This window comes from Dermochelys coriacea, chromosome 2, assembly GCF_009764565.3.
Source record: "Dermochelys coriacea isolate rDerCor1 chromosome 2, rDerCor1.pri.v4, whole genome shotgun sequence".
NCBI lineage: Eukaryota > Metazoa > Chordata > Testudines > Dermochelyidae > Dermochelys > Dermochelys coriacea.
This window is the reverse complement of record NC_050069.1, coordinates 4,384,062-4,396,404: the sequence shown is the minus strand read 5'-3', so window position 1 is coordinate 4,396,404 and position 12,343 is coordinate 4,384,062. Positions and strand designations below refer to the sequence as shown.

General features: G+C 53.5%; 1 protein-coding gene across 1 annotated transcript; it reads right to left on the bottom strand.

Moving 5' to 3' along the window:
- Nucleotides 1–3,289: 3,289 nt before the first annotated feature.
- On the bottom strand, nucleotides 3,290–12,310 carry PYCR3 (pyrroline-5-carboxylate reductase 3). The gene is made up of 6 exons (XM_038392309.2): nucleotides 12,191–12,310; nucleotides 11,329–11,393; nucleotides 10,683–10,862; nucleotides 8,783–8,995; nucleotides 8,027–8,119; nucleotides 3,290–6,520 (listed from the first exon to the last, which is right to left on the bottom strand). Exons 1-6 carry the CDS (start codon nucleotides 12,273–12,275, stop codon nucleotides 6,338–6,340), a joined length of 819 nt encoding a protein of 272 aa, XP_038248237.1. The 5' UTR covers nucleotides 12,276–12,310; the 3' UTR covers nucleotides 3,290–6,337.
- Nucleotides 12,311–12,343: the final 33 nt, after the last annotated feature.

Sequence of the window (12,343 nt, the reverse complement as noted above, 5' to 3'; positions counted from 1 at the left end):
AGCGTGGTGAGGGGGCAGGGAACGGGAGTTCAGGGTGGTGGTCAGGGGATGGGGGTGTGGATAGGGGTCAGGGAGCTCAGAGGGTGGGGAACAGGAGTATTGAATGGGGGCAGGGGTCCTGGGGGGGCAATCAGGAAGGGGGGGGTTGGAAGGGGTGGTGGGGGCAGTCAGGGAGAAGGGGGGTGTTGGATGGGGCAGGGGTCTGGGGGGGCAGTCAGGAATGAGAAGGGGTTGGATGGGGCGGCAGGGGACAAGGAGGGGTGGATGGGTCTGGGGGGGGCCATCAGGGGGCGAGAAGCAGTGGGGGTCGGATAGGGGGCCGGGCCATACCTGGCTGTTTAGGGAGGCATAGCCTCTCCTAACCGGCCTTCCATACAATTTTGGAAACCCGATGTGCCCTGAAGCCAAAAAGTTTGCCCGCCCCTGGTTTAGCCCTTCTGCACTGGAAACCAGATGATCATAATGGGCAGGAGCTCTCTTGATTCACAGATTCTGAAGGCCCAGTATGTCTATCAGGTCCAACCTCGTGTAGAATGCAGGCCAGAACAGTTCCCCCAGCAATTGCTGACGTTGAGGGAATGATTCTTTCCCTCCCATGTCAGTGAGTGCTAGTGAGCCCAAAAAATTGTGACTGAATTGCAGCATTTGTCTACACACTTCTGTGTCGTGTAGCACCGTGAACAGCAGCAGCACTTCCCACCAGAATTCACAGTGAAGTTGATCAGTTTCAGGTACTGATGCCGCCCTGGTCTCTCCTGTTCTCTGCCTGCGGCAGGCCTCAGTTTAGACTTCCCAGGACTGAAAGGCTTTAGTCAGACCTAAGTTATTGGGGTCAATATAATGGGAACGATGTAAACATTTAATAGGCGTCAGACTCAAGGGTTCCTCCTGGCCTTAAATGCTGCAAAAGAAAGGTTTGTTAGTTTTAAAACCCCTTGGTTCAGCAAAAGGAGGCTGCTAGGAATGTGGAGAACAGATCAATTCAAACCTGGGGTGATTGTGTCACCCTTAATAATCAAACCGCTTCCCCTTAGCAAAAGGTGTTTATGGATCTCACCAGGAACCAGAGCTGTTCCCCTGAGAAATACACTTGCCTCTACAACATTACAAAGTCCTGGGTAGCACGTTCCATAACCAATCTATTAGGTTGGTGCCTTAAAAGGGAAATGTAAATAATCACAGCGGCTGATTTCCCCCCCCCCCCCCCCCCCCGCAAACCTCATGATTTTATGTGCTCATGAGACTATTTTTTTTTTAGCTGGGTGAGTTTTCATTCAGCCCCAGTGCTGGAAAATAAATATCAAACTCATTCTAACTGCTGGCCTGCCTGCAAGCCAAGAAGGGGAATATGCAATTATATCTATTTATAGCATGTGAGCCAAAGGCTGCTGCACAGCCTTTGATTATGAAATGAAAGACTTTCTATGCTTGCTTCGGGCTGGAGTTCCATTCACTGCCCCGCTCTCCTCCCTGCACCATGGTGCTTTCCCATGCCTCTCACTGGAAGACATTCAGTCTAGTGCAGAACAAGAGAGGGCCTTAAAGCACCAGCTACCTCCCTGTGTCCAAGGATCTCCAGGGCAACGCTCATTAGAAAGGAATGCATTCTTCCTCTGACCCAGCTGAGTTTGGCCTGCAAGCTGCTCTCCAGTCCCTACTTGCTATAGAATCTACGGTTACTATTTACTGCTGATCCCCCGGCTTTCATCTCAGCACTTTGCTACCCGAGATCACTTCCTCCTTCATTCAGAAGCCCTCTCATTATTATTTCCAGGGCAAAAGGATTCCAGCTGAGATCAGGGCCCCATCCTGCTAGGAGTAGAGCTGGTCAGGAGTTTTGTTGGAAAATGCTAATTTTGCAGAAATGTAGTGGGCTGACGTACTTCCAGTGAACCAACAGGCAGGGTTCTGGCAAGCACCTGCCAGGTCTCCAACCCGCTTGTCTGATGGACTGCAGGGCTTCCAGAGTCCCTGCCACCGAGCAGGAAAAGTGGGAGCTCCAGTTGGTACCAGGGCCCTCAGCGTTCTAGGCTACCCTGTCTGCAGCTATGGACCCAGACTTCTCCCCTGGAGTCCAGTCTGCTGGCTACTCCAGTTCATTCAGAAAGATACTGAACCAACACAGTTTGATTTTGCAGCAAAATGAAAAAAATTCAGACTGTCCTTTTCCCTGGGAAATGTCATGTTTTTAAGATTCTGTTCCAATTTGGAACAAAAACTTGTTAAAAAGGTCAAAGAATTTCTGTGCAGAACAGAAATTCAGTCTTGATCCCTGGGAGGAGTTGCACAGTCACACAATGAGAAACAGTCCCTGCCCTGAAGAGCCCACAATCTAAACAGACAAAGGGGGACTGGAGCAGATTTGCCCTGGATTACGCAGGGAGGCTATGGCAGAGCAAAGGGTTGAGCCCAGGTCTCTCAAGTCCCAGCCTAGCACTTCATGCACCAGCCCATCCTTCCGCCTTTCCTCAAATAGTCAGTGTGTGTTTTTAATGGGGGAGCAGGAAGCTTTTGACTTTTTTAGTTTTAAAGATGAAAAAATTAAGAACTTTCCCCAAGGGTCAGAGAAATGAATGCTGGAGATGAGAACCTACCCCAGTGATCAAGTGCCTTCCAACTAAGCTTGGCAGAATTCAAGCCTTCTGGGTTTTTTACAGTTTCAATGGGCCCTATCAATGTTTAGTTTTTTAAGCATTTTCCCCCCAATTTTTATCTATTTAAATTTTCACAGTTGTGGGAAATCAGTGGGGGTAGGTTTCAAAGGGGGCTCAGACAATAATTATTTAATGACCATAGATGTCGAGCTTCAAAGAGCGAGATCTGCATAACTGCTAAAACCCAAATTGTGAATACCGCATGGTAAAATATACAAAGGAAATATCCGTGACGCAAATTCGAATAAAGTCTCGGGCAGTATTTTTTTTTAACTTTGACTATCAGTAAATTTTGATAATGGACAGAAACTGTGTTTGGTGAAATTGATAATTAATTATATTTACCGATACAAATCAAACCCTTCCAAACCTCCTTATAAATACCATGATATAGGCACCTCATTAGCCTGACACCCTCTTTAACCACACAGCAAAGACAGAAGACTATCAAATACTGCCATGCACATGACCCTCTGAATGACAAGACTTCAGCTCCACAGCCCATTCACCACTCACCCTCTCCCCTGAAATGCAGCCAGCTAGCGCTGAGCAACTATTTCCATTCATAAGGTACAGGATTGGGGTGTTGGCTTACACAGAAAATGAACTTTTCAGAAAATAAATTTCTGCAGGAAATGTTGGTTTTCAATGAAGTTTTTATTTTATTTTTTTGGGGGGGAATCAGACAATATCCCCAAATGACCCTGTTTTTCAATGAAAACCTGAAAATCTTTTTGAAAAAATGTTAACAAAGATGAAAAACATTTCATTTCCTGACCAGCTCCAGGTGCAACCTCATGGGAGGGGGAGGATGGATGGAGGGGGATAGATCTTCAGCCTGTCCCCCACTGTTCTTACTCTGGAGGTATTGCTCTATCCCCAAAAAATCAAACTCCCTGCAATTCCCCCTCTCGGTGGCCCAGTCTAAAGCTCACGAAAGCCAATGGAAAGATTCCTATTGACTTCAGTGGGCTTTAGATCCTGCCCCATACAGATTCCCATCTCCTCCTGAGACAGTCCCTCCAGCCCCACAGGCACCTGTGTTGTTCTTCTCTGCCTACCTCCTGTATCCTTTCCCTCACTCTGCTCATTATTTCAACCTGAAGCCAATTCAGAGTCCTGCACAGGAGCTGTCTGCACAGGCTTGAAGGGCTGCAAATGGGGGTGGAACAAAGACGGCTGGCTGCATGGCTGAGAGCAAGCCAACAGAGTGGGAGGTGGCACATGAGATGGGAATTAGCCTTGCAGGGACATCTATTCAGGCCCCTAAATGGAGGACCGGGCCACATCTGTGTCATTCTCCAAAGCCATATGAATACTGCATGATGCCACCTGCCACAGCACCTACTTGCCAAGGTGCATCACATAGCTGGAGTCCCAGGACCGTGAGTTTGGCTGACAGATCCTGGAGGGAGCAGCGGGGGGGAAGCTGGGCAGGCAACACATTTCAGAGCCATTTGGAAAAGGGGCACACACAGCACATCCTCCTCCTCTGGGCCATGCGTTGTGCTAGAGGCACAGTGGACTCAAGACCCTGAAGCATGCACTGAGGGGCTGGTAGTGCAGCCAGTCAGAGATTGCCGAGGGCAAACGCACTTGCTGTACAGCTAGTTTCTGTTTGCAGCTCACCACTCGGCTTAGAGCTGGTAACACCTACCCACCCCACACCAGAGCAAACGGGGGTCACAGTTCAGGAAGGATCTTTGCTGCCCTGCTGCGGGTTCCCCTGCATTAATATGAGAGGGGCTCTTAGCTCCCTGCTGGGACCAGCTCACCAGGCAGGGATGGGGTGGCAGGCCTCAAGTCCCAGGCTGCCAGATGAGGCAGAGCACTCAGGAGATCAGAGCTCTACGCTCCGATACCGACCTGGCTTGTGTCCCTTTGCCGTCCCGTGCCTCGGTTTCCCCAGCTGTAGAATAGGGACAATTATGCCACCCAGCCCTCGAGAGCCACGGAGGGAAAAGCCCTCCGTGCATTAGCCTGTGATGGCCAAAGCACGTGGGGTGCATTCTCCGAGGGAGCAGGTAGGTAGGTTTCATTGGGAGTGGAGCCGGAACACAGCCCTACAGGTACCTCTGCATGTTGTCGTTAACTCTGTCACAGCTGGGCATTTTATCACACATCCAGACAAGGTACTGTTGCCGGACGGAGAGGCTGACAATAGGGCCCCAGAGCTGTTGGTCCAAGTTTGCTGGCCTGGAGAGATAAACTTTGATGCCCCACCTGACTGTCACTGCTGCCCAAAGGAGGGAGGAGATAAATTCCCTTTCCCACTTCTAGCTACCAGAAGACCCAGTTACCCACCTCCCTCCCTGGTTCTGTCAATAGCAGGTTTCACCGAGCATTTAGCTGTGGGGGCTACCTGACTTCGATTTGACAATAAGCCAAGGACAGTGCGTAGTGATGGATTTGGCCCTGCAGCAGAGTGGAGGAACTACTGTGCATGGAGGATTTGTGCCAACCCCCCTTATTGAAAATGCTCCAGCAGGAGGAGGGTTAACACAACCTACAGCCATGGAACAGCTTCTTCTCCTCTTGCAGTGCATACTGCCTTTGACCAGCCCTGCCTGGATTTTGCCCACTGCTGCTTGCCCTCAGGCCAGGGCCAGCTTGCATGGACTAGAATAGGTGGTGATGACTTCACCATTAACCCTTTAGTTTGCAGAGGAGCCAAGAGATCAACAGACCCTTGGAGGGCACAGCACAGCACAGCACAGCTCTATTTCACCACCTGCTGCTGGCACGCATGGCTTCCTATGCTGCATGGCAGCTGGGGCTCTCCTGGGACTGCTGGTGCAGCTGCTAACAGGCAGCTGGAGCTTGTGGTCTCTCCCAGGCCCCTGCTGCTACCTATTTCCTATCCACCCACCAATGAAAACAGTCAGGAATACAGGGAATTCCCCCCTCACCCAGGCACTGAGAGGGAGCAGGGGCTGCTGGGACCTGCACCTCCCTGCTACAGTGGGAGGGAAGCTGCAGGCTGCATTAAGGCTCCATGAGCCACCAGCCCAGGAAGAGCATCCTATAAACCAGCTTCTGCTCACACCGTCCCCCACCAGACCAGAGACACCAGCATGTGAGGCGCTGGGTGGCTTGGATTGCCACCGGGGCACCAGGTGGCAGACGGGAAGGCTGCACTTTACCGGCTGGGACTGTTTCCCCAACAGCAGCATGCAGACAGCGAGTCTGGTGCCAAGGCTGCCTTCGGAGGACGGGCACCGTCTCTAAACAAAGAAGAGCAGAAGAAGCCACGACTCTGGGACAGCAGCTCCCACATCCTGCTGTTGTTATTATTTATTAGGGACACACCGTCTGGAAAGAGCAGCCAATGTGTATGGAATGGATACGAGTGTGAAGTCCCCATGGCCGGGGCAGGGCTGGTCAAGCCCCTCCCTTCTGACTTGCCCGTCGGGGGATGCCAGGAACACGAGGGGATCCTGCCTCACATGTGGGGAAGCCAGGCCCTGTGGGGAGGGACTTGGGCTAGAGGAGATCACTGGTGACCTGGAGCTCGAAATCCCTCAGGCAGGGAGAGGCACCTAGGAAGGGAAGAATGGGATGTACATTGGTACTGCACAACCTGGGAAACTTCCTTCCATCACGGGATGGAGATTCGCATGTGGGCAGCTACTCTGTGGCTCAGACAGGCTAGGCGCCCCGGAACACCCCGCCCAGCTGGGCCCCTATCTCTTGCCCAGCTCGCGAGCCCGCACGGTCGCAACCTCCACAGCGTTCATGACGGTGGCCCGCAGCGCCCCCTTCTCCAGCTCGTGCAGGGCATGGATGGTGGTGCCGCCAGGCGTGCAGACGTCACTGCGCAGCTTGGCTGGGTGCTCCCCTGTCTCCAGGATCATCTTTGCTGCTCCCTGCAAGAGGAGGCAGGCTCAGAGAAGAGCGCGGTGGGCAGGGGGCTGTGCCTTAGCATTCTGTAAGTGTCCCTGCCCTCTGATTTGGGAAACTGGGGAGGGAGACCATACTCCATCCAAACTGCTCCCTTCCCAGGAAGGGACGCAAGCAACTTCCCCACCCTTCTACTGGCTCACTTCCACTGGAACAGAACCCAGGTCTCCAACCCCCAACCTGGGCGCCTTGCTCTGATCGCTAGACAGCGCTGCCTCCCGTTGTTATACATGGTGTGAATGCCATTAATACAAGAGTTAAGGGGAACCAGGTCAAACTCTCTTCAGAGTAATGCAGCTAATGTACCCCATTGTAAATTCATGACCTGCTTCCTTACACTGATAGACTGACAGAGGTCAGTCTATTTAGCTTAATGAAGAACAAGTTAAGGGGTGACTTGATCACAGTCTAGAAGTACCTACATGGGGAACGAATATTTGATAATGGGCTCATCTGTCCACCAGAGGAAAGTCTAACACCATCCAATGGCTGGAAGTTAAAGCTAGATAAATTCAGATTAGAAATAAAGTCATAATTTTTTAACAATTAAGGTAATTGACCATTAGAACAATTTACCAAGGGTTTTGGTGGATTCTCCATCACTGGCAGTTTTTAAATCCAGATGGGCTGTGTTTCTAACAGCTCTATGCTAGGAATTATTTGGGGGCAGGTGTCTGGCTTGTGTTAAACACGAGGTCAGGCTAGATACTGGTCCCTTCTGGCCTTGAAGTGTATGATGCCTACAAGAAATTGGCCAGCTGGTAATGCACAGATTAAGGGGCAGCTGGCCCCAGGTGCCCTCTTCCCCAGTCTGTGCATGACACCAATCCTACCTCTATGCTGTATCCTGCTCCCATGGTTTTGGTTTCTCTGACTGGAAGGACTTTGGGGGCAGTTACTGTCTCTTCCTAGGTCTGTCCAGTGCAGCTGCAGTCACCTCCTCCCTCTGGTGGCCATGCTAGGACAACCAAAGAGGCTTTGCTTCTTCCAGTTCAGCCACATCACGTCCTGGATGAGTCCCCAGGAATCTTTTGCACTGACTGCAACTGGTGGAACTCAGGATTCTCAACCAGCAAGGCCCCTATGGGTCCCAGAGGAGCCCTAACACACTTGGCTGATCACAGCACAGCTCAAACGGCAGAGTCCATCAGAGAAGCTAAGGAGGTAGGAACCAAGGTACGCAAGTCAGCAACAGTTAACGAATTACTGGAAAGGCAGATGGAGCCACAAGGCACAGGGATGATAGAGGAGTTTTCCCTAAGACTGAGGGCTTTTTCTGGGAACTTGCTGTATGGGCAGTAGCAGAGGGTGCTGCAGGCTGCATTGGGGAACCCAGGACTGGAATAGACGGGGGGAACTGCAGGTCAGAAGAAAGGTGCATTGGGGACTGGTGGAGGGGTCAGGTTTGGAATATGGGACAAGACTGGGTTAAGCAGGGGAATCTGAAGACTGAGAGAAAAGTCCAAACTTACCAGCAGTGTCTGGGCTGCAATTTTATTAGCTAAGGCACTGGGCATACCCATCTTCACAGCACCTTCTGCCAGGGCTTCAGCAAACAAGTAAACCTGGAGCAGGGAAAGGCGACATTCAGGGAACAGCTAGATCATACTGCTGTTGCTTTCCGAGGACGGGACATGGAGGCATCCCAATACAGGAGCCAGCCTGGCACTGCTGAGCCAGCAGACCCTTCCAAAAGCTGCTGGCCACCATCCTGATCCTGGCAGAAATCAGACGCCCATGATGGGCGATAAGCAAGTTACAGGCAAGGGATTGAGGTCGCCAACCGGTCTCCATTAGACCACTGATTCCCAAGTCTCTATGGGCAACGGCACCAGTTACTAGACTAAGCTCAGCTGTAGCAACCCCGGACCCCCGTGTGCTGTCTAACTCACTAGGGGGCACAGGCTGCCTCACTCTAAGATCACATGGTTTAGAGGCAGCCGAGGGTCTATCGTGGGCATGAGCACACACTGCTCAGCAGGAGATGGGTGGCACCAGGGATTCGTCGTTCAGGGAGAAAGGGGAGCCCAGGGTTCCCACTGGAGAAGCCTCAAGCATCAGGACTGACAACCCAGAGCAATGCTTGGGAGTCACTGTATTCAACTGCAGAAAGGCCAGGGTGAAGGGAACAACCCTGCCCTGGCAGGGCTGGCAGAGGATTAATGGGGAAATACCTGGGGCTGGAGAGCAGCATTAAGAGACGCTGGCCCCGGCGCAAGGGCACTTACATAGGCTACCCCGCTGCCACTCACGCCCGTGTGGATATCGATGTAGGACTCGGGTGTTTCTTCACACAGCCCGCAGGCGGACAGCAGGCTCTTCAGCAGGGCAGCCTCCTGCTCTCCAGCACAGCTCCCCCGGGCAAACACCACTGCCCCCTCCTGCACCATGCAGGGCAGGTTGGGCATGACCCGCAGCACCTTGGTCCCAGCAGGGAGAAGCTGCAGGGAGAGATGGTCGTGACAGTAAACCAGGGGAACACTGCTGCTGTTGGGGACAGGGGCTGGGCGTAGTATGTGCCTTAGGTCACAGGGGACATGAGCCTGGCAGGGTTAACCCAGCCTTTGCACTGTGTCCACGTGGCAAACCCACCGGCAGCTTCAGATTGAGGGGCAGCGGCAAAGGGGTGTGTGTGTGTGTGTGTGTGTGTGTGTGTGTGTGTGTGTGTGTGTGTGTGTGTGTGTGTGTGTGTGTGTGTGTGTGTGTGTGTGTGTGTGTGTGTGTGTGTGTGTGTGTGTGTGTGTGTGTGTGTGTGTGTGTGTGTGTGTGTGTGTGTGTCTCTCTCTCTCTGTTTGGCCAGGACTGGGATAACAGGGGGGCTGCAGCTCAGGATAGAGGGGCACAGAGGATAATACTCAGATTGTGGCAATCATTTTTCATAGTACAGGGAGGAGCGGATGGGGAAAAAACATTGACAGCAATTTAGAAAGGAGGGTTTGCTGAGCCCGGGTGGGGGTGGGGTGTCTGTGTGTCAGCTCAGCGCCCCATGCTGGATTCCGTCTCTTCAGATGCGTACAGAGAGGAAACAATCCAGATGCAGGACTAAACAGAGAGCAGCTGATTGATGACAAGAAACACAGAGCCACCAGGGATTACGCTTGTCGGCTAGCACATCCCACCAAGCAGGCTCGCGTGTGCCTGTGCTGAGCTCCAGGGCTTTGGCTCCTCTGCTGAGATTGGCACAAACTGACCTGCTTGCTGGTAACCAGGACATGGCGGCCTGGCAGGGCTGGATTAAGGCATAGGCATGACAGGCCCGTGTCCTGGGCCCCAGCTCCTGGAATCATGGATAATCTCACATTTTCAGCTTTCACTTAAAAAAATAAAAGTCTCTAGCTCTCTTGACTGGGAAGCTTGAAAACATTACCTGGGCATCTCAGGTACAGGGATGGCTGCCTGAGTCTGCAGAGAGCCTGGGACAATAGCTCTGAGAGGTGTGCACTGCCCCATACACCTCAATGGACTGGATTACACCTGGAAGTAGCAAGCACTGCCCTTCCAAGAACAATAGTCCATGCATGGCAGAAGGGGAAGAGTACAGCAGGCCAGGTGAAAATACTGGGACCCCCCTTGTATCCCCCTGCCTCTCTGGGATGGAGAGGGTAGCTATCCTTAAGGGATGGATGCCCCCTGCAACTCCCTCCCTTGCCCCCACACACATTCTGGCCCTGGCTGTATACACACCGGACTCACTGGTGAGCTGCATGGATTTGGAGCGCTCTTTACCTACAGGTTTCAGAGTAGCAGCCGTGTTAGTCTGTATCCACAAAAAGAAAAGGAGGACTTGTGGCACCTTAGAGACCAAAAAATTTATTTGAGCATAAGCTTTCGTGAGCTACAGCTCACTTCATCGGATACATACAGGGAATGCTTTTCCACTAAATGCATCCGATGAAGTGAGCTGTAGCTCACGAAAGCTGATGCTCAAATAAATGTTAGTCTCTAAGGTGCCACAAGCCCTCCTTTTCCCTTTACCTACAGGCATCTTCCCTCTTATCCAGGCCATTGTATAAAAGCAAATATAAACCCTTCACACGCGTAAGCGCATGCCCCGGACACTCACCCAGCCAGCTGACTCACAGTTTAATGGGGGGCGGGAGGGGGCAAGAGGGACAGTCAGATACTCACCTGTTGCAGGGCCTGAAGAGTGACTCCAGCAGCCACCGACACGATAATGTGGTCCCGGGTAATGGCAGGAGAAATCTCCTGCAGGACTCCAGGAAGCAGGTGAGGCTTGGTGGCTAGAAAGACCAGGGTACAGCGCTGCAGCACCTCACTGTTGCAGTGTGTCGTCCTGCAGCCCAAATCCTGCCGCCCAAGGAGATGGGGCACCGTTAAAGGCCTGGAGAGGACCGGCCGGCAGAGCGGGACAGGCTGGAATTCACCAGTCCAACAGCAGCACTCAGCACCTGCCTGCTCTTAACACGGTTTGTGACACTGAAACTCAGCCCTGTGCGGGGGGGAAGGGCCATTTGAGGATCATTTCATCCGCTACTAGCATGCACTTTAAACTGCAAGGCTGGGGTCCTGGGCTGAGCATTGACTCAAAGGGAAAAGCCACCCCCCAGCTAATTCACCAGCCCCATTTCCCAGGGCACCCGGGTGTCCTTCACAGGAATTTAGTAGCTTGCAGAATCTGATGGGATCACAACAGAGTAGCGTCAAGCACCGCTACTGCGTTTGCCTCCCATTTCCAGACATCAAGACACTATTAGCTCTTCCAGCCCCATTGAAGAGAGACTCAACGTTTCGCATGCAGCCTGCCCTCACTCACCTGGAAGGCGCCCAAGTTCCTGTCCGACGGTGCGCTGGCCAAGATGTTAGCAGCTTTGACTTTTCCTTAAAACACAGAGCAAAGAGGGAATCAGCTGCGTTAAGATGCATCAAGACAACCCCGCATTGCCTCCAACACAGACGAGAGACCAAGACACACCTGGTTGAACCTTGGAACCGTCACCCAGACCAGGCCGGGGCAAGAGACCAGCCCAAGGGTTGTGCGCCCGCCAGCAAGTGTGAGGTTCCCAACAGCTGTGAAACGCCAACAGGCTGGAGGAGAGGCTGATCGCTGCTGGAGGAGTTTACCAAGCTTGGGCAAACAGGGGGCCATGTGCTCTGTGGGCAGCGATGCCAGGTGATTGCAGGGAACTTACTTTTCCCCCATGAGGGCACTGGTGTCAGCAGACCTGGAACAGCCTTGGTACAACTGACACCTCTGCTGCAAGCACCATGGGAACAGCCAGGCAGCTGTGTGAGGCCCCCACTCCCTAGGAATCGGATCCCAGCGCCACCGATTAGCTGGCCTGAGCAGAGATGCCCCTCGCAGGGGTGCAGACGCTGGGCATGGCAGCTAGCGATCCCGGAATCGTTCGCCCAGCAAGGACACGCAGCCACTCCCGGGAGGAGGGGGGCAGCCGTGGGGCAGCTGCTTAGCCAGGGCTCCACCGCCGAGCACCCACGCGCAGCTGCCCCGCGGGGTTGGTTATACAGGGACCCCCAGGGCTGAAATGCAGCCACCTCTGGGGCGAGGCACGGGGCTACCCGGGGACACCTCGTGCGGGGGCGGCCCTGCACAGTGGGGGACCCCGCATGGAGGGGGAGGGGGAGGGGGAGGGGCAGTCCCACCCCTCGCGCCCTACCTGCGCGCACCGCGCCCTGCGCCACCCCTTGGGCCATGCGCCCGGCCCCCACGAACCCGACCCGCAGCTCCCCGCGCGCCTCCATCCCCGGCCGCCTGCCCCACGTGACCAGCCCGCGCCCCGCCCCGCCCCCGCCGACGGGCGGGGCGCTGC

Bases quoted from the DNA above. Each gene is read 5' to 3' on its own strand.
- PYCR3 (XM_038392309.2), bottom strand. From the start codon at position 12,275: ATGGAGGCGCGCGGGGAGCTGCGGGTCGGGTTCGTGGGGGCCGGGCGC. The intron at 10,863-11,328 runs GTGAGTGAGGGC...CTTGGGCGGCAG, and splicing joins GGAACTTGGGCGCCTTCCAG to GATTTGGGCTGCAGGACGAC. The intron at 8,120-8,782 runs GTAAGTGCCCTT...TCCCTGCTCCAG, and splicing joins GTGGCAGCGGGGTAGCCTAT to GTTTACTTGTTTGCTGAAGC.